Source organism: Caloenas nicobarica, chromosome 1 (genome assembly GCF_036013445.1).
Source record: "Caloenas nicobarica isolate bCalNic1 chromosome 1, bCalNic1.hap1, whole genome shotgun sequence".
Taxonomy (NCBI): domain Eukaryota; kingdom Metazoa; phylum Chordata; class Aves; order Columbiformes; family Columbidae; genus Caloenas; species Caloenas nicobarica.
Window position 1 is genome coordinate 122,385,820 of NC_088245.1, and position 21,891 is coordinate 122,407,710.

The 21,891-nt window shown below is 37.6% G+C and overlaps 1 protein-coding gene across 3 annotated transcripts in view; it reads right to left on the reverse strand.

The window, feature by feature from the left end:
- TTC3 (tetratricopeptide repeat domain 3) overlaps positions 1-21,891 on the reverse strand; it is a 67,865-nt gene that overhangs the window by 13,356 nt on the left and 32,618 nt on the right. For all 3 annotated transcript variants that reach the window (XM_065626997.1, XM_065626995.1, XM_065626996.1), the window contains exons 18-33: positions 20,988-21,125; positions 19,933-20,013; positions 19,099-19,211; positions 16,599-16,725; positions 13,929-14,051; positions 13,646-13,747; positions 12,868-12,960; positions 12,117-12,181; positions 10,591-10,727; positions 8,067-8,381; positions 7,169-7,432; positions 6,545-6,591; positions 4,848-4,904; positions 3,412-3,488; positions 2,495-2,641; positions 1,219-2,137 (exon numbers count right to left, since the gene is read on the reverse strand). In XM_065626997.1, coding sequence (XP_065483069.1) covers positions 1,219-2,137; positions 2,495-2,641; positions 3,412-3,488; positions 4,848-4,904; positions 6,545-6,591; positions 7,169-7,432; positions 8,067-8,381; positions 10,591-10,727; positions 12,117-12,181; positions 12,868-12,960; positions 13,646-13,747; positions 13,929-14,051; positions 16,599-16,725; positions 19,099-19,211; positions 19,933-20,013; positions 20,988-21,125 — 2,805 coding nt within the window. The remainder of the gene's footprint in view (positions 1-1,218; positions 2,138-2,494; positions 2,642-3,411; positions 3,489-4,847; positions 4,905-6,544; positions 6,592-7,168; positions 7,433-8,066; positions 8,382-10,590; positions 10,728-12,116; positions 12,182-12,867; positions 12,961-13,645; positions 13,748-13,928; positions 14,052-16,598; positions 16,726-19,098; positions 19,212-19,932; positions 20,014-20,987; positions 21,126-21,891) is intronic.

Sequence of the window (21,891 nt, forward strand, 5' to 3'; positions counted from 1 at the left end):
CAGAAATCTCATTTTAAAAGCCCAGTCAGCCAAGTGACAAAATTCATCTGCCAAGGCTGATGGGAAACTAAGTCTCAGCAACTGCTCAGGAAAGATTTAAAGCAAAGTTTTGTATACAAAAAAATTTTTAGAAGTTAACACTTTCTTAATTTAGAAAGCAATAATACAGACAACTATTTATCTTACAGCTATAAACAGCTATTCCTCCCTTAATGACTAGAAACAAATTAAGATGAGGAACCCTTCCCTCTAGCATGTTCGATAACTCTCATAAATGCATGTGTGAAACTGCCATATCCATAACTCGGAGAAGTCAGCGTCCTAACCCAAAACATTTCTGTAACAAATGTGGACGTGACCCTTGTCTTCCTCTGTCACTTGAAGTGTGTCTTCACAAGTGGTATGTGCTGATTGAACTCTGGAGTACCATTACAGAGTGAAGGCTCCAGCCCCTCTCTGCTGTTCAGCTGCATGCCCTGCCCCTCGCAGGCTGTTCAGCAATGCTTCCTCTGCCTGCAGCACTAAACTTTCAGGTTGTTTGGGTTTTTTTTACTTCAGGAGGGAAAAGGAAATGTGAGGGAGTTTCTCCCTGAAGTCACCCTACAGCTCAGTTACCACTTTAAGACCACGAGAGAAGCATCAGCCAGCAATGGTTTGAATGTGCAAACTATCTAAATGCTAAAATATTCTGAAAGTTCAAAAAAACCAAAATTCCACTAACTAAAAAAGAAAAAAGATGGCACAGAAGGACTTTCCTCAGCCTCTAAGGTGAAGTTTAAACTGATATGCACCATTTCCCTCTGCTGATCCTGGGTCAAACGATCTGTAAAAACTTCAGGCAGAACAAAATTCAGTGATCATCTCTTTTAAAAAAATACAAATTAGGAACAAGAGTTGCTGTAGAAAGTTTCAGCAACTTAAACTGGAAGTTCTAAGGAAGTTCCCAGTCTAACAAACACCTGAGTATCTGTCTTCCAACTTGCGGCCTTTTTTTGGGGAGATAAGTCCTAGAGAATGCTAAATACTACTTTTAAGCTTCCTTACATTTAGGTGGCTGGAAGTGTTACTTGAATATTTGCTCTCGAATCTCTATACAACGTTTGACCCTTTGGGAAGTCACAAAGAAATAATTCAAAAAGGAATTGCGCTTTCCAGTGCTCAACACTCTCATTTGTCACTTAAAAGCTCTCAAATAACTGTTCCACTTGGATTTCTTACCTGAACAGCTACCATCCTTGTATGAGGATTGTTTTTCATTAGAGGTGTATCTCTGCTTGCTTTTTCCATCTTAATAACCTGTATACCACATTCAGCTTCATTTGTACTATTTGCACTATTTTCAACACCAAAATTGTCTTCATAAAACGCATTATCTGAGTTCTCCGGGTGGCACGGAGGGTCTTCATATGTTGGTGTTTCAGTTGGTATAAGACTGCTCAACTTGTATTTTCTGTCCGAAGTTGCCAATTCATCATTATCCTGATGAGCTTTACAATCAGCATAAACACAACTAGGTTGCTTGGCAACATTTGACATGGGAGGCATTTGAGAAGGCACTGGCAATATTCTTTTATATTGATAACCCCAGGAAGTCCAAGGCAAAAATATACGAGGATTTTCAGAATCAAAGCACGTTAGTAAAATGTCTGAAAACGACGACTCATTTTCTGTGGCATTAATACCCTGACTATGCAAAGAATGCACCAATTCACATGAAGTAGGAAGAGACCAGGGCAAACACTGTGGAGTCTCATAACTTGTTACTGTTAAGTCATTAGGTGTTGATATAGGAGGTTGCTCAGGATAAGACAGTGGTTTGAATTCCTTAGCAGTTGGATTTAACTGGAACCTTTTCTGGGAAGAATCTTCTTGCACATTACAGGCTAGACTGTTTTCTTCTTTGTTATATCCAGTCTCATTTCTGTTTATATTCTCTTTAAGAAGAACTGCATGCTTTTTTAATCCAATAAGATTATCCACCATAATAAAATGAAGGGATTTCAGAAGAAAATATTTCAGACCACCTTCATCTTCTACAATCTTTCGAGCTTCTTCAGGGAAATTTTCATATTCCCCAATTAGTAATTTATTATTAATTTCCATAGGGCCATGTTCTTCCAAGATTTGAGAAAAATATCTTTAAAAAAAAAAAGTTGTCATTATTAATCAAAGGTTTTTCATGTAATTCTAAAATAGTACTTTCACTTGTTATATTTTCACAATAATACTTAAAAGCAAACAGCCTCTACAACTACTGAAGAACAATCATTTGGAAGATGGTGTTCTAGCGAAGCATAAACATTTTCTGTAATACTCTTGCTTGTCCACACCCTACTAAAAACATGCAACTATTTCAAAGCATTAGTTTATAGCTTTATGTACATAGCTACATACACCAGACCACCAGGACTCAAATTCTGGCCTTAATACATTAGAAAAATTATGAAGTAATATTAAACCTTTTAAACTGCTAAGCACAGAAATGTATACATACTCATATAAGCTCTCACAGGTTTGAGCTGGGTTATTATCCAAAAGTCTTTGATAATTATTTGATATGTCACAGAGAGCTTCAAATTCTTCTAGCTGACTCTGAAGATATTCTGGGATTACAAATGGTTCGTAAGAATTTGTAAAATCTCTGTAGCATTAAAAAAAAAAAAAAAGAAGAAAGAAAGAAATAATGCATATGAACAACCATTCTTGTCTCTGAAAACAATTGTATTTTTCACATATACTGAAAACAGTATACTGTATGGTAACTACATAGTGCTAAAAATATACCTCAATAGCAAACTTTGTTTTGACAAGCAGAATAAACACTATCCCCAAAATACTTAACAGTTAAACTTATTAACTGACCTGCCACTAGCTAATAATAACCATAATCATAATCATAAGGCCAAGCTCTTGCCTAGTAGCTTTCACATCTATAAGCAAGAGCAAAATTTACAAACTCTTGTAAGAGTTTGACTCCTGATTAATACAAATTCTGAGCAATACACTACAGATTGACTCAACATCACAATCTTCTTGATATGGCACATATAGCAAAGTTCAGCTGTGCCTGACGGAGTATGTACAAATATATCAAGTAATTTCTTGCTGCATTAAAATGGAACACAAAGCAAGTAACATCTTACTTGAAAGAATAGCTTTTGGCCTAGAAGATGTATTGGGCTGCAGCCTGGCACCAATTCGGTTACTTCCTACATTGGTAAGAGCTTCAAAATTCTAATACCTCTTACACCTGTCCTGGAAGCAGAGAAGTAACGGCTCTACACAAGCTCATAGCAGAAACACTTAGATGTTAAGCCAGACTTGGTGTTTCTAAGACTCCTGTCTTCTCCAGTACCTGCAAAGCACTTCGGAGTTTGGCCAATAAAAGCAAAGATGCATGATGGTACTTACAAAGTATTTTCTTCTATAAATATCTCATCTTCTTCCCGCGCTGCTGTACTTACTCCACTAGATAATACTAAAACAGACTAATTAAAAACAGATTATTATTTTTCAGTCTCACAAAAGTGTATGCAAAATGATCCACTGTAAAGACTATGAGTAACTTATTTACACTGAACCTTTATATAACTTTATCTTGTTCAGATGCCATATTATGAACTGCAACACTTTTAAGTACAGTTATCAGTACTAAGTCACATCAAGAAACTTCTCAATTTAAAAGTATTAATTCCTTCTTCGGAACTTATTTTGGAAAAAGAAACTGGGATGTTCAGCGCAGCCTCCCTCTTTTTTTACCAATCTCATCAAAATTCTAGATATACCTGATTTTTCATGGAGTTTGAATTAAAAACCAAACACTACAGCTTCACTTTGTTCACATTTTGTATCATTACTTTCCACTGACCTTCTAGGAATCTCTTCCTATACATTTGAGAGCCTTCAAGCTTTAATAATTCTACTACAAATAAGTCTGAGCTATCCCTAGTTCCGCATGGTTTTAATATAACACCTGTTACGTTCACCATTACTAATGCTTTAGTTGTCTTTTAATTTTTATTGTCTAATAATTTTAGAAACACACAGACTTGTATAAATGTATCCAAGTTAGAAAAAGAAAAACCTGGCTTATAAGAACAGGAAAAGTCCTAAATTTACTCTCGAAATTCTAGTAAAATTACAAAAAGTTGCGGACACAGATAAAATAAAGAAGATTTTATCTGGAGCTTTCAATAAAGCAAAATCCTAGAAAAGCAGGACAAAAGACAGTATAAGTTTCAGGTAGTATATTATTCCTAGCAAAATCTATAAAATACTGGACAACTAATAACATTTTTCTGAGCAATAAATGGAACACTTGCATCTTCCATCACTGATACACCCATAAAATTATCAGAAAAGACAGTTAAAGACACCATTTCAGATTTCATGAGGTGTAAGGACACATTTTTCTCAAAATGACTGATAAAGCGTCCTTCTCCAATTTTTCTATTTGTCAGTGAAAAAGGAAATGGAGCATAAAGTATTATTTACTTAGTGCAGTCAGTGTGCTGTATCCACAAGTGGGTTTTTTTCATTTTCCCATATGGGAAATGAAGATCAAAACCGTTATCCAGGATGAAGACAGTGGACACACTGAACATATTATTATCCAGTCAGAGCCCATTTTTTTTTCCCCAAGTTAAGAAATACATTTTATACTGACAAATCCATATTTTAACCAAACAAAACTGTATTAATTGCATCTTAACAGCATTATTTTACTTCAGGAAAAACTACTTCAAGAATGAGTCTCCATAAGGTATTTAGGAAAGCAGCCTCTATACATCCAAATGCCAGCAATTCTAAAAAACCTGTTCGTAGTAAGGAGCTAAAAAGTTACCAACCCTCGAGTCTTTTGAGTTTTTCTTCCTGTTTTTGTTTTTAACTTTGATACCATTAGTCTGAAACAGAAAAAAATAAAGTCACTGGTTTTTTATTAGAATAAAATTATGATGCATTTCCAAAATCAGTGTATAATTTTTTAGAAGTTTCATATTAAAATTCACATTCTGGTTTAGCCAGCAAGATTTACTAGGTTAAGCACACAATCTTTCCCCTGTCCACTCCATCCCCCGCTGGAAAACACTAAAAGAAGCAGAGCTTTGCAAGACTTTATCCATTTTGTTCCTTTTCATCATTTACCTCTTTAAATGCATAGAACGCTGATTTTTAAAAACAGAATATTCTATCATTTTAGTATTTCAGATGCTTACTCCTTAGTAATAGCTGAAATTGCATATTTAAGCAGCAGTGAAACCCCACACACCAGTTTCATTTGGGGAATAAGAAGCAAACCAAACTGTCAGGAAACTGAAGTGACCAAAACATTTAACATATGCAACGACAAAGGAACTAAAATGCATCTTCGCTTTTTAATAGGACTGTGATTATACATTGACATAACCCTACTAACAGTAACTTAACTAACAGTTTATTTTAGGATAGAACTAACACTGAAATAGAAGTAGTTTTATTGTAATGGCTTTCATTTCATTCTTGGATTTCCAGTTCATGAAATGAAAAAGCAAAGGATTTCACGTCTTATTAAGATGTATATCAATTAGTTAACAGTAAAGATTTATTCTGTATCAAAAGTAAATCTTGGCTTTGTACAGATAAATTTAACTGCAGGCTAGAATAATTTTAAATGAGAGTGCCTCGAACACATAATTAACTGAATACATAATATACTTCTACCAATTAGAATGGATTTTAATTAAGATACTAATCAAAAAGTGATTCAGAATGATGTACAGTTTAAGACTTATGGGTTGACTCTTACAAGCATCTATCTATTTTAATGAACAAATGCAAAACATGTCTAACCCATTTTACTTTCCTTGCTAGTGGAACAAATGTCATATTCCTAGCCTTACAATGTAGGTAAAGCTGGCTTCTGCTACCTTCCCATTCATTGCTTTGGACGGTAAAACACACAGTACAATTAGTGTCCAAAATTATGCAGGTTCAAGTCAAGCACACTCAAGGAAGAATCACGGTTCAAGTTCAGTTGTGGTGGTAAATACGCACATACAGCAGTTAGTAAGAGTCCCTCTGTAAATCAGGCACCTTTTTTTCCTTTTAATTCCCCAATGATACTTCTAGAGACAGTTTTTTTGAAGTTAGCACCAAACTGCTGTTATCAAGTAATACGTAAATGCTATTTCCACACACCTTTTTTGCCTTATTTTCCCTATCCAAAAGAGGCGATACGGCACATCTGTGTACCCTCCTCATCTGCATCCTTGAAATTCTCATAACCTAAAAGGTATCTTTGTGTTTTAACTGAAGAGAAAAACCTAAACAAGTATTTTACTGATGGGAGTTTAGGAACAATGGTATGCAGTCTTCAAATACTTTAAGAAAAGGGGGGGCAGGGGGAGAAGATAGAGCAAAAGAGTAAATTGCTAATCAGGTCTGAAGGTTGATGATGTGAAATAAATGAAAAGACACGGCTCCCTGCTCACTTTTGCACATTTTTAAAACACCACACTCACACTTGTTTCTGAGCTTATACCAAAGAGCCATTTAGTTCACTTACCAACATATGTTCATTTCCCTGCTTCTTTAATATAATAGTAGGGTCATCTATTGAAAAGATAACAAAGTTGCATCCATAAACAGAAATGGTAATATTTTTTCTAACTTACAATTGTGAGCTATGAAATTATAGTAATAATTATTATAATTCTTTATCGAACACTACCAAAGCATCTCAGAGACTGTGGCTGCAGAATCTTTGTGCTTAAACTGAAAGTTAAATACTCATTTTGTTTGGACAATACATAACCTCATAGACATTCCAGGCCAGGCCGGATGGGGCTCTGAGCAACCTGGTCTGGTTGAAGATGTCCCTGCCCATGGCAGGGGGTTGGACTACATGACTTCTGAAGGTCCCTTCCAACCCAAACTGTTCTACGACTCTATGCATAAAGGTAAACTCACCTGCTCGTTGCAGCACATGAAACAAAACAGCAGAACATAACCTAAAAAAGGGTGGCCTGACTTTTGAGGCCATCTTGCCTTTTAAGCACTGATCACAGAAGATCCCATGTAATGAGGCGGTTCGTAGTTTGCTGAGGTGTCAGACTTTTACAGAACCCATCAAAGCTGTCAAACAGACAAAACGCAGCACTTCTAAGAATGATGACCTCTGCATACTTACCCATTTTATCAAAGAATTCATCTAAAGCTTGATGAAGAAATGGAAAATCTTCTCTGTTGTCTTCTAACAGCCATATAAAACAACGGGTTTTCTCTAGGGGTGGTTTTAAGAAATAATCACGAATTTCTGTGTCTTCACAACTAGTTGTCACATAGTCAAACTTACTACCATACTTCTCATTCCAGAGTCTGGTTAAAATAGAAAGGTCAAGCTCTTTTAAAAATTGTCCATATTGAAGAATAAAGTTCTTTGTAGCTGTCAGACCTAAACAAGATGAAAAAAACCAGCTTCAGAGTTTTAGTGCTTACAGTGTGATATTCCTCTTCAAAGAGGAACGGTTTGTTCCAGAAATTAAATATACAGTAGCTGAAATAGATCACGTAAAACCTTTTGTATCTTGAAAATGGAAACAAAAATGATAAATGAGGTTGATACAAATTTTACTCTTAGTCAACTTCAAATTATTATTTGTATAATAAATCTATATAAATTGCTTAAAGGACACAGATGCAACAGAATAGAACTAAGAACCCAAATCTTGTCTAAAGTTTTAGTACCTTATTATTTATACAAATGTTATCATTTAAGCCTATTCTGGAATTTAAAGACATTAAAATAAATCTGTTCAATTATCTCTTTCTTACACCCACAAAGCCCTGCCCACATTAGAATGCTTTACTTGCAGAGACAAGAGAGGTTGTTCCTGTGTTACCAATGGTCATACTTTCTTCTCTAGAAATCCTGGCTAAAGATCAAGTAAATGAAAGAGAGGGAAGTTTTACTTTACCATTTAAAGTTAAGAAAGCAAGACTGGAAAAATAGGGAGGTTATCTTTTCATCTATAAACTGAACAATTACAACAGGCTAAGGTCTGCTATTACATAAACACGTAGCCTACCCAAGTTGTTAAGATGTTTCAGCCACTTGTGTAATTTGGGATCCACTTCTTCCAGCTCACTCAGCACATGGATAAAACCTCGTGTTTTTACTCTGTTTTTTTCTTGAATTAAGTAACTGATGAGCTGCTCCATCACTTCATGTGACATGCTGCAAGTTTTGGAATATGACATGTAATCCTCCTCACTGATTACAAACCATGAAAGTAATTCTTTTAATAGTTTGGAAGCATCGTGAACAGCTGGTTTTATTCGCTCAGCATTTCGACTGATATGCTGCAGGACCCGATCACCAGCATACAGATCCTGAACATAACCTATAAGAGGATCATAAAAACCCAAACAAAACAAGATTTCATGTCTGTTTACCACAATTAAAGACATCAACTTCAAAGTACAGATAATTTAGACTAAGTGGCATTTTTAATTATTTGCTTTATCATGACACTGAATATTACAAAATATATAACTTCCCATATAAACTAGCTGTAGCATTATGAATTTGACACAACATATTTTTTAATTTGGTTCACACAAAGAAACAATCCTTGGCACCCTAACTAGATTGCAGAAAGAAAAAAAAATACCTGCCGGTAGTAGTAGCTTCAAGCAATTGTCTATACAGATTGACCTGTGTGGGCTGCACACCAGCCTTGATGTGGAGACAGAACTCCCCCGAGCACCAGTTCCCAGAACAAAAGCTTCTGAACGCTCGAGCACACATCTAGCAGCAAATCTTTGCCCTGACCCTGCCACTGGTTCTTTGTAGAACAAGAGTGAAAAAGATTACTGGCTCATATCAGCCTTCGGCTGTCATTCTTCAAGACCACGCATTTACAGAATGCCACTTTCAGAGCTTAACTGACAGTAACTAAAGTCAAAAGGTATAGATCTGAAAAGAATTTTTCCAAAACAAATCACTACTTATTATGCCTAGAATAATTAAGCGCTGTAACACAAACAGTTGCCAGCATACTAACAGACTCAATGAACCACATAGGTATAAGCCGTGCTTGTGTTTATCCTGCAGGAGCCTGCCTTAAAAACCTCCATATCTTACAAATGTGCAAACAAGTGCTCCTGTCACTTGCACCCCTCTCCAATTTACGAGCAGATTTATTCTTATTTAATTCTTATTTATTAGTTATGGCTGCTAAGAACAAAATAAAACCTCTTTGTGATCTAGCTGTCTCCTGAAATTGGCCTCTCAACCTCTCTGACAGCTTGGGAGATCAAATTAGAGATTTTTTTTTTTTTTTTAATATTTCATAATGAAATTTCCCTAAGTGAAAAAACAGGGTAACAGCTTGTCTTCAAAGATATGCAAGACTTCAATTTTATTACAGAATTAACTCAGGACAAATAAAAAAGGTTGGCCAACACCAACACGCGGATTTTTTGCAGAACTGTGTAAAGTTGCTTGGCACTGACATATTCCTGCATCGGTGTCCCAACTTTTACCCACAGTACTTCACAGTGGTTTTGTCACACCAAAGGCATTTTTTGTTCTTAGAAGTTTTAGGGGCATTTAGGACAGTCAGGTCACATACATGTAACTGAGCGACCAGCACTGGATGCAAGGACCAGAACTAAAGATAAGTCATAGGAAAAGAAAGCAAATAAAGTCAACTGAACGTGATTTTAGAAAACCACCGGGAAGCAAAAATAGTAATCTATGGTGTTAATGGACGGGACTGCTCTCAAACAAAATGGTTAAGAAAAAGAACTAAAAAGATGAGCGCCTGAGAGCTTTTTAAAGACGAAGTGCCAGGATATGCCACCGAACAGGCAACGGGGCTCTTGAGAACTCCGAGTGCGGCATGTATGGGATGAAAAAGTGCCCTCAAAGCATTTAATATGAAATTCTACAAGGAAATTAATGTGAGCACTATTTTAAAGTTAATAATACAGAGAATTCTTTTTTTTCAAATCACCCATTTCTCTTTGCCCTGTACCTTGCCCTAATACAAAATGCAGTGGAAGTTCATACCTCTGAAATACAGAATGCTGCAGAACAACGTAACCGGAACACAAAAGCTGAAGCATTAACCGACTACATACTTGCAGGTTGATGTATTTTATTTTCCCCAATCCTCTGAAATATACTTTTCAAGTCACTGCAGTTTCTGCAGTAAGGACATTGTTCTTTTTTTACCTGAGATGCAGTACTTTTCCCCACCCCCCCATAGCAGTGTCCTAACTTGTTGGGCATAACATTTTTTGTGAAACCACATTTAAATAGATTAACTTGAAATTTGAGCCTGTGCCCTCTTCGGGCTGCTTCTTCATGAATCAATGAAGCAAGAATAAAGGTTTTCTACAAGGAACGTAACCATACACTAACATCTTACATTTAGAAATTAAAACCAGAACTGAAATAAAAGTAACTTGATGTAAAAATGCAAGTCTTTAATGGAGGCATTATATTCCATATTAGTAGTCTGCTATAATTTGACTTAGGACATTCAGAATGTTAATTATGCTACCTTGTGATAATTTAGAACAATAATCTGTACTTCCACATACCACTGTGATCACTGTATTGAGACGGTTCATTTCCCATCTGGTTTTCTTCTATTTTCTTTTTAGCAGAATTCCGTGCCTCTTCTCGTGCACTTTTTCTTCGTAGTTTTTTTTCTTCCTTCATTTTTAACTTCCTAAGACTGAAAAAATCCATTAAGCAGTAAGCCTAACATTAGCTGAGATAAATTGCCACAGGAGTTAGGCACATCTCAGTTATTTCTCACATCTTAGAATAGCTATAAGCTCCATTCTACTATAAAATATTATGCTGAAAAGTACAAACACAATAAAGCTACTTTTCCTTTAGAAGTTAAGAGACCATGAAATGTCATATAAGTTTCATGAAGATCAAGCATGTAAGTGTAAGAATATCCTCAAGATGCAATCATTTTTATTCCCATTAATGATGTCTGAATTGGGATTAATATAAATTAAGAAAAAAACCTGACAGTATTTAAAACTTTTCAAAATGAATTTTGTTCATCCTCTCAGCATGATTCCTAATTATTTATAGCCTTACTTGACCAAAAAGTATAAACTCCGTTACGTCAAATGTACGTGTATCAACAGCAGAAGTAACTTCATTATGTACAGTTTTTATTTACACTTTTTAAACATTCACAAAAAGTTAGTTAGATAGTAAAAGCTGTGGCGTTTAACTTGTGCCACACAGTGATACCTCTCCCATCCAGCTAAAAATCTTGCCAAGTTTCTTCTGTCTAGCAAGGGGAAGGAATAGAACAATGCTTGCAATCTCAGACTGAAAATAGAAGTGGTACTCCAATCTAGATACACATGCAGTGGAAGTTGAGTGTAATTAACACACTCAATCCATTAAGAATAATAACAGACACCCATTCTTTCAGCATTCCAATTATTTAGTATCTTAGCAAAAATGAAAGATGTGTATGGAGAGCAAAAGTAAAGAAACAGTCCTCAAGTTCTGCACGCAGCCTCCAAATCTCACTTTCCCTCAACAACACGTTACTTCCCTGCCCACAGATTTCACAATGAAATCAGGTTTCAGGAATAAAGACTTAAAGATGACTGCAGCAATTTATATTCAAAAATTATTGGTCCGAATTGCTGGGAAGTCAATGGTGCAATGGACAATTTACCCCTCAATACAAAGGTGTGGGGAATCAGATTTGTCCCAACTCATATCCTGTATACCTGAAAGCAGTTTCCTGCGGCCAAACTGAAGATGTTGTTTTTAAAGAACTGTATGACCACTACAGAGCTACCAATAATTTATTCAGCAATACCAGTTAATGCCCTCCTGTGCTTATTATAAATCTGTAGCTCTGTATCTTCTTTAACAAGTAAATTTAAATATTGTACTTTTATAATTGGATCATTACATATTTTATCAGACTTCTTTGTTTATCTGAGGCAAAGGGCAAAAAATAGCTTTCCAAAATATTTGTGGTTATTTCAGAAATTCTTAAAAAGGCATGAGAAGCAATCCTGGAGAAAACTGTTTTGTTCTCGACTTGATTCAACTTAGTTTTAAACAGTAGAGAGCTTACCTTGAACATTTCTGTTTAATACTGGCTCTTGGTGGTTCCTTGGCTTTTGTGATTTTTTGTTCAAACTACCAAAATAAGTGACATCAGATTAATTACATTGGGGTTACAATGGAACATTGCTGTACTCAAAACCCAGGAATATTTGATGCTTTGGAAAGTATTAAAAGTAATACTATAAAAGAGATAATGCAGCCTACATAAGCCGCATGAAGGTCTACCTAAAATTATCTTCTACTGCTACAACTTGGTATATAGCAATACTTCTTTATCAGGAGAAAAGACGGGTTGAAAGGTAACACAAAGCAAGGAAGAACTGGAAGCTGTTTTGCTTTACCAGTAAGCAGAAAGCAAACTTTAAGTCTTTTTTTAATGTTTCTCACAGATCAATACTGCTCGGGGAAGAAGCGTCCATCTTCCTGTGTCTCTGTAGAGCGTAAGAGCACCCTTCCAGTACAATTATTTCATTTAGCCAGATTAGCTCTGAGTTAAACTAACAGTTCCTCTCATGCTGCACAAACTAAATATAAAACAAAGCTCCAGATCCCATCCATGACATCTCTAACCTGCTCCACCAGAAGAACAGGTAAGAAGAGAGCAGGTAATTAATATTCCTAAATAATGCACAGATTCTGTACTTATGATAGCATATTACTTATGCATTTGCAGTTACATTCTCATCTTCACTTTACCTCCTTTACCAGAGTAAATATTTTAAAGATTATTTTCATATCTTGTATGAACATTTACTTACTTCACATTTTACCAGACCTGAAGAACTGAAAATAACTATTTTTGAAATAAGGCCTGCACAATCAGGAGTGAAACACAATTCTTGAAGAAAATCCTGTAAGAGAAGATAATACAGACAACAAAGACATTTAAATTCATATAAAGTCCACGTTCTTATACAGATTACAGATTCTTAAATTGAAGGTGGCCAAGGTAATTAAAGCTAGCACTCCTACTGGAGGAGGAAAGCAAGTGACAGCTGACTTGGCAAGGACTGCAAATCAAAAGGATCCTCCATCTGTGGCATATACCCGTTATTCCCAAAGCTATGGCAAAGCCCCTTCTCTTCCAACTTCACGTTCAAGGGTCGACTTTAAGAATATTTTTTTATGAGTTCACACTTTGCCTGGATTTCACTTCATCTTATACTGGCTGCCAACACTGTATTTTGTAAAGTTCCTTTAGACACGCTTAACATCGAAATGTTGGTTCAACAACAAGACTGTAGAAGGAATAACACTTCCATGTGGGCAGACATAAATGATGTAAGATAAACAGGCTAACCATACTAAGCCTTCACACAGACAGACCTTTCTTCTGTAGATAACAGCAAGCTTTGCCCAAACTCACATGTGTAGACAACTTAGCACAAGACTCCCCTTCCTTGTCTCTCCTCCTGCTATTGTTATGCCGGTGGAACACCAGGCTCTAGCACTACACTTACCAGAAGCTAAAGGAATGATAGAATCTTGACTAAAACAAGAAAAAATAAAATGCTTATTGTCTGACACAGCTCTTACCTTGTCATTTTTATCACTGTAGTTTGTTGTTTTCAACTTTTTCCAACAGCTGATATGAAACTCCACTCTACATTGCTGACAGCAAGTAATACGTATAAAACCCTAATGTTGAGAAATAATATGAATTTCACATCTTTAAAAAAAAAAACTAGAAAACACTGCACAACTTAACAGTAGTTAGGATAAGATGGTGTGTTCCAGATAGCCCTTTAATATGAAAGGAGGCAGAAAACATGTAAACACGAAATTTTATTTCCCAAACCCTTTTACACTAAAAATTTACCTTAAAGTCTGGGTCTGTAAAATATATTTGGATTTTGGAGTGGCCACGGCATTGCTGATATCGACAAATTGCATCTGGTTCTGGAGGGAACTTGCATTTCTCAATACAATTCTTTAAAGTCAACTGAGAAACATAAAATGATACAATAAATTGCACAGAAACCACAAAAATAACCAATTACTTACAAACTTGTAGGGAACTGCAGTGAAACACACATCTCTTTCTGAACAGCAGAGGACCAATACCAAAAGAACAACCCTTTTCTAGTGAAAGCTATGGAAGATTGTCCTTTTACGGCAAAATATTCAAAGGCTTATTTGAACTGCTATCAGCCAAGTACTTATGGCTTCCCTGCATGCAGGTTTATTTTGGACCAATGTTTTTTACATGCTGACCAATTCCAAACACATAAGAATATAGTAAGTTTTTCACTGTCAAAATGATGAGCCAGATTACTTGGATAATGTGACAAAAATGGAGTGCCTGCTCATTTCCATCATCTCCCAGCATTTCAGGGGAGCCTCACGTGGGATCTGCATTACAGGATCAAGTACATTCCCGGGGACAGCTCAGCCCCAGCCCTGCACTGCAGCTAGTGAGATCTCCCAGAAGAGCATCTGAGGTAAAGACATTTCGGTGGCTTCCTTGCAAGTCAGTTCAAGTCCCACAGTGTTGTCATTGAGCCCAGATTAATAAAAACGACCAGCTACAGCTTTTCAGATATTTGCAGTATGCTCTCCAGAAGTCCCAGACCACTGACGTATTACTGTGGCCAGTGTGGTAGTACAGACCCCCAGGGGGCACCTGGAGATCTCAAGAATAAGCCAACATCCTGTTACGAGTGTTCTTGCTTTGATCACAAGCACAGGGAGTATAAACAGACAGGCGTTCCTCACCTCCTGATCACTAGCCAGGCCACCATTATGTGCCTGCCGAGGGGATAAATGGGCTTGTCTTGATTGAAGGGTGTAGTGAGTTGGGACAACTAATCACTCCTCGCCTGGTGATCACAGGGCAGGCCAACATTGTTCATGTCTTGACCAGAGAGTGAGTTGGGACAATCAGGTGCCCCCTGATTGCACCTGAAACTTCTACAAACTGGATCATTGCCCAGGGCTGCCTGGTGAAGTTGTGGCCAGAATGAAAAAATACTGACCAAAGTCAATCACCTTGCAACTCTATAAATAGCGATCCTAAAGTGAGACCCTTGGAGCTCTCCTGGATTGCAGCGGTCTCAGAGTCCGTACCTCCCCCTGACTGGGACACCTCTTCGGGGCCAATTTCATGAAGATTCAATGATCATCTACTGACAATTTCACAAGGAACCAAAGACCTAATTTCACGCAGTTTGACGATCATCTGCTGATGAATGTTGACCCATACAAGTGGGTAATTTATAAAACTCATGAAAGGGAAACTTTAATCATAGGTTAACCTTTTTGTGTGTGTGTGTTTTAATTTTAAAACTGTTTTGCCTATTTGTCTGTGTACGCTTTAATTTAGCCTTTTATGTGTGTTTTCAGTTATGAAAACCCAGCTGTAAGTTTAGTGTGAACCTTGCCATTTATGAATCTTGAACTAAGTCGCTGTTTCGATTGATTCTAACAAATTTCACTGAATCACTCCGTTAAACTGCCTGATGATTAAGTGCAATTAGTAATTATAGAGCCTGGCCTTGTAATCTACCATGAAATATTAACAAATCCTAAATTGCTGGTGAATCAAAGCTGTGTAAAAAAATTCCGTTGCAACACCAGGCTATTGTGGCGTCAGCTGGGGATCTACGAGAAATCTTTAGGTCAGCTTTGGTTTAAGAAACAACAGCACGGCTGCTTCTACCAGAAATGGAACAGGTCAGTATAGTATAGCCAACTTCATACGCCAAATAACCTAGCATATTTGACTGTGTCAAACTGCTTCCATGCAGAGCAGCTCATACATCTTACCTCTCACGGCATGGTTTAACCAAAAACCCTTCACAAATAACAGCGACTCAATTATAGTTTAAAAACAATAGCAATAGTAATAATAATAATTTTAAGAAAGCTGTTCAGTGTGAGAAAGCAATCTGTAGCATCAGAATCAAAAGTTAAGAGTTTTGAAGTCAAACAGGGAATTTTACCATACAACTCCCACTGCATCAACCAATAACTACAAGGTCAAGCTCTCCTATTTGTTTTTAAATATAGCATCACTGCAGAAATTTTCAACTTCACAGTTACCTAATTCAAATTTTTAAACAGTTCTCTCTAGCATTACGTTGTGTACAGTATTCACATCTACTTAAAGTTTGGTAATGTGCAACTAAGAATGTAACCCATTATGAAACAGCAGATTAGAACCATATTATTACATAGAAATACCCATGCATAGAGCCTGACACAGAGCTTCCACCTTTGTGCTATAAACAGGGTGCTTCCCAGGTTTTCAAATTTATCATTGCAAGATGAGTCCTGCGCTACAAAATCCATGCCTTGGGCCTGACAACACTAGACAATAAGCAGCAGTGCTTGCATTGACTGCTTCAGGCTGACACCTCCCTTTTGCCCCTAATCTTTCTTTGGCCTTGACAATGAGGAGGCAGGGAGAAGGATGACACCTTTTTTTTTTTTTTAAAGGCCATTTGACAGAATCAGGTTTTTATGCCTTTTTTTTTTTTTTTTAACATACCTGTAATTTCTCTGTTCGTGTCTCTTCAATAACCTGAGGTGTTGTGGGCCAAGTTAATACTCCAGGTACAATTCTGTGATTAACCATTGTTTGTGATTTCATGAACTGGTCAAGTGCATCTGAAAATCTGAAGTTTGAAACGGATACAACATGTTGAGATCATAGAATCATTTTGGTTGGAAGAGACCCTCAGGATCATCAAGTCCAACCATAACCTAACTCTGGCACTAAACCATGTCCCTGAGAACCTCATCTACATGTCTTTTAAACGCCCCCAGGGATGCTGACTCAACCACTTCCCTAGGCAGCCTGTTCCAATGTTTGACAACCATATACAAATAACTTCTACATGGCCTGTAATACTTAGATGATTCATTTTATGAACCAAGGAAAACAAAATTGTAACTGTAGAGAATGTGGAATGAAAGAGCAGCTGGTTCACTAGGTTATCTGTTTAAGGACTCCTCAGTATACGGCCAGTAAGCCAACCTGGTTGAGGGGCCCAGAGTCCAGGCACAGACATGAGGCAGACTGAGAGCTTCCACTTATATTCGAGGGACCCAGGAATGCGTGTGGGCCTGTCAATCTAGAGAGTGACAGCACATGTATGCTCACTAGTGACCTTCAACCCTGACCAGCCAGGGAGTAGGTACAGCACACTGCTACCTGTACTTGTATTTTATGAGTTCATGTAGTGCTATACATGGGAGCTGCTCTGCCTGGGGTAGTCAGGGTGGCCAGCTGTGTTGGTGTGTGTGTACACACCTCTTTGGGACACACACGCAGCCCCATTATGGGTCAAAACTGCCAAAGGAAACAACACCCGCACCTGTGGGACTGGGACACCAATACCTCCTGGGTCTCGGACAGCCCCTGGCCATGCTGCAGCAGTGGGAAGGAAGAATCTCCTCTCAGCATCCAACAATCCCTGACCAGGTGCTTTTAGATATTACACACGACAAGGGCCTAATGTTTAATATCAAACTTATTTATTTGGCATTGTATCGGGTTTATGTGGCAATGTCGGGTGGGAGCCAGTGCTGTAGTGGCAGCCTCTCTGAGGCTGGGGCTGCCCTGTGCCTGACACGACCTGTTCCAGTTTGCTCCAACAAACCCACCACAGGGGACAGCTGAGCCTCTCAGGCAAGATGATGGCACCTCAGGGAAAATATGGGTAAGAAATGACAAGGAGCAAAGAAAAAAAAGGTGAGAGAAAGCCCTTCAAGCACCAAGGTAAGAAGGAGGAGGGGAGGAGGTGCTCCAGGCACGGAGCAAAGATTTCCCTGCAGGCCCTGGAGAGGATTCCACTGGAGCAGGTATCCACACTCCAGCCATGCAGGAGCCCTCCAGAGCAGGTGGATGTGCCCCGAAGGAGCTGCGGCTGGTGGAGAGGCCCCACAACGCAGCAGGAGGAGCGTGTGGAGGAAGGAGCAGCAGAAGGAAGCTGTTAGGGACTGACCACAACCCCATTCCCCATCCCCCGGGCCATTTCGGGGAGGAGGAGGTAGAGGAAATGGGAATGAGGAAGCAAAGTTGAGCCTGGGATAAACCAGGGGTAGGAGGAAAGTAATTTTATTTTCTTACTTTGCTTCTCATTATCCAACTCTATTTTAACAGATAATAAATTATTTTTCCTCAAGATGAGTCTGTTTTGCCTATGACTGTAATTAGCAAGTGACCCTGACTTTATCTCAATCCCTGGGCTTTTTCATCTGATTTTCTACCCCTCTCCCATTGAGGAGGGGGAGTGGGAGCACAGCTGGTTGAGGGTCTGGCAGCCAGCCAGGGCCAACCCACCACAAGCCTTATGAGGGATTTTGATGAGGCAGAGCAATACAGTGATATACTGAAATCCTAACACAAGCGTAACATATACCAATTGCAATACCCAGTCGAACAGATACAAACGTGATTCCCACTAGCAATCACCATATGCTTACCATCAAGATGCTGGGAAGAAATCTCAGCAGGAATACGTGGGTTGAGGCCAGCTCAAGCCCTTTGCTCTCCGGTCTATCAGTTGTCCAGCTTCTGCACTGAACATTCAGCTGAGCCACGAACGCACTCCCACCCCTCCCATGCTGGTCCGGCCAGCTCAGGAAGACATTATTCTTTATCTGTTTCAGGGAACCCGATGACTCACTGGTGCAGCTGCCTTATCTAAAACCAAGGTTACCCTCCAGCCTCCCTGGTGTTGAGATAAGTTAAGTTTCTTTACAATGCATTTTCCCCTGAGATTACTGGTTTTTTGCCCTTCTCCTATCAGCTCTCCTCCACTACAGGCAGGTGTTGGTCAGTCATATCCCTGTGCCCTGGAGTGCATTCAATTCAGTGGTTTCCATTACATCTTTAGCAGTAACAGAGTCGTAATAAATCAGCCTGCTGTATGAATTTAGTGATTAACAAAAAATTATTTAAAAAGAAACGAAAAACAAAAAACACCAGTTTCGCAAATGATTTTTTTTTCATATAAATTCTTTAAGCTTTATATTATACCAACCTGTTTTGTCTGAGGTATACTTTTCCAATTCCATAGTATGCTAAACAACCAAATCTTTCTTCCTGGTACCGTTCAATTATTTTCTTAAACTGGTCTTCAGCCTTAGTCAATGCCTTCAAAATAAAGTTCAGACAAACATATGTGACACTTTGCCAGCTTTTCACTTTTCCCCTCCTTTTTTTGCTCCAGTAGAGTGGGTCAGTATGCCCTATTCTTTGATCACTCTTATGAACAGTAAAGGGAATTAAGCAACCTTATGATCACGCAGAAAGTCCTCCCTTTTTTTAAAAACAGAAACTTATTCTGTAAACATGGGCTCCCTCCGAAATAATGAAATTAAACGATTGCTCTCACTGAGTTACAAACACCAAGACATTTTAAAAAATATTCAGTGTCTTACAATGAATTTTAATACTGTAGGAAAAAAAAAAAAAAAAAAAACCACACCCTGAAAAACTCCAAACAACCCACAAAAAAAAAAACACCCCAAAAAACTCCAAACAACCCACATGTCTGGTCTAGTGTTTTCCAGAACTAAAAGCATTCCCTTTCTCTTGTTTTAGAAGCAGAATGTTTGTGTTAGAAAGACTAGTGCCTGACCACATTACAACAAAGTAGAGGAAAAATAGTTGACTATATTTCATTAATACTTAAGAATCTCATTTGAAAGCTTAAAAGGAAATTTTATTTGGTAGCTTAATTTATCCAAAACCAGTAAAGATCAAGCTTTCCTTACCCGCTCCTTTTATGTCTGTTAAGAAGAGACAAAAATGGATGACCGAACACCTAACCTAAAATTTTGAACAAAAGCAGTATAGTGGCTTAATATCATACCTCAGGCTGTCCTATTCCAAGAAGAGCAGTGGCATGTCCATAGATGATTACGACATAATTAATAATACGAAGATTCAGTTGCTGCAAATAGAGTCAAATTATTGTAGTAGAATGCACAAAAACACTTTGCTGGTAACTAGATTACTGTCTACTGTGAACTGAAGATCTTCACTCCAAAAGAGATAAGGAACTCTTTTCTCATCCTTCTTATCATAGCCTCTACCCAGATTTATGTTAGAATTATCATAAAAAGTGAAGGTTAACTACACTTTTACTGCTGGTCATTTGGCACCCCTATATATTTCAAAGTGATACAGCCTGAAACGCCTGCTTTTAGAAATGCTACAGCTACAGGCCTTACTATGTTGACTTAATGCAGTGTAGTGTGGTTTTGCTGTATTTTATGTTCAAATTTGAGCAGATTTTTTAAAATAAATACATGAAATTTCTTCCTAATAAACTAGGTCACAATTCCAGATGGATTGGTGCATTACTTGCTTGGACAGCCTTGTTGGCACTGCAGCAGCCCTTACTAAAATGGGAGCTTGAAACACAGCAATGCATGTGCACACACAGTCACACAAAACTTAATACTACAATACAATAATTAAAGAAATCAAGGATGGCAAATAGGTCAATGGCTGGTTGGCTACATACACACACACAAAATTTCGCAGTACTTGCCATCAAAGAGTTATGTGACCTGAAGAATATAAATTCTTTTTACCCTAAATTATTATGAATAAAAGTTAAACAGACAATGGGTAGTAGTTTCTTATCAAATAAGATATTTATTATTTTGGTAAACATTTTTTCGATTGCATCTAGAAATGCATGTGTATCCTGAACATCACAAAATTACATCCTATGCTACTATCCTGTTCTCATTTGTAAACTCTGGTACACATATCAGTGAAACCCTTGGCACTGTAGTCAACATCACAGGCAACAATTCAGTAATAATGTCTATTTTGGTGGAAGAAAAGAATGAAACTTGCTAATGAAAGCATAAACTTCAATTACTCTAATAAACTAAGTTATTCCTCTCAGTTTACCTTTAATTCTGAAGGATTCAGAATGCTCAGCAATTGTGAAAATGCTTGTTCAGCACTGTGACACCGCTGGTCCATCAAGGCTGTATAACCATCATGAACAAGGGATTTAACCGCTTCCAGCAACATAGTCAAATCAACCTAAAATATTTAGGAAAACAGTAAGTCCAAAAGAAAACCATCTTTTCCTTTTTCAGTTTTATCACAAATCCACTTTAGAAGCAGCAAATCAGGTACATATTTATAAAACCTTCTTTTAAATTCAGCTTCTAAAAATGTAAGATTTTCATGGATCTACTGCTGCTAATCTCTTAAAAATCCAGTTTTTGTTTTAAGCTTAGATCCTTTTCCCTCCAGAAACTTTCAAGTTTAGTTCAAGCATCATTTTAATCCTTCTTACACATTAAAAAACCCCACACCAGACTTATGCCTTTCCCCACTTGTACACTCCATTTTGTGTACAAACATTTTTGAAAAACCTCAGAACTATTTCATTCTGTCTACACTTTCTCTCCATCTAGGATAATAGTTAATGCTAGAAGGTTTCAGAACACATTATGCCAATAACCTTTCACTATAGATACTTCCTGAAGTCTGTGGGAATTTCGAGCAGTGAGACTGTAAATCAAGATCAGCAGTGGGAGAATTAGGAACTTGTACTCTCTTCATCTTTTGAAACACTAAAATAAAACTAGCTTTGGGAAGAAGATCATTGTGGCAGGGTAAAAGTAATTCAACTATTTTAAAAGCTCCTCCAACACCTACTTCTGCAATCACAAGTGAAAAAAACAAAGAACAAGGAGTCTCACCTGTGTATTTTAGGCCAGCTCCTAATTTCAGTATGAATTAATCTTCAGTATGAAGTAACCCTGCTTTACAAGCTTCTAATTAAAGTGCCCCACTCCCC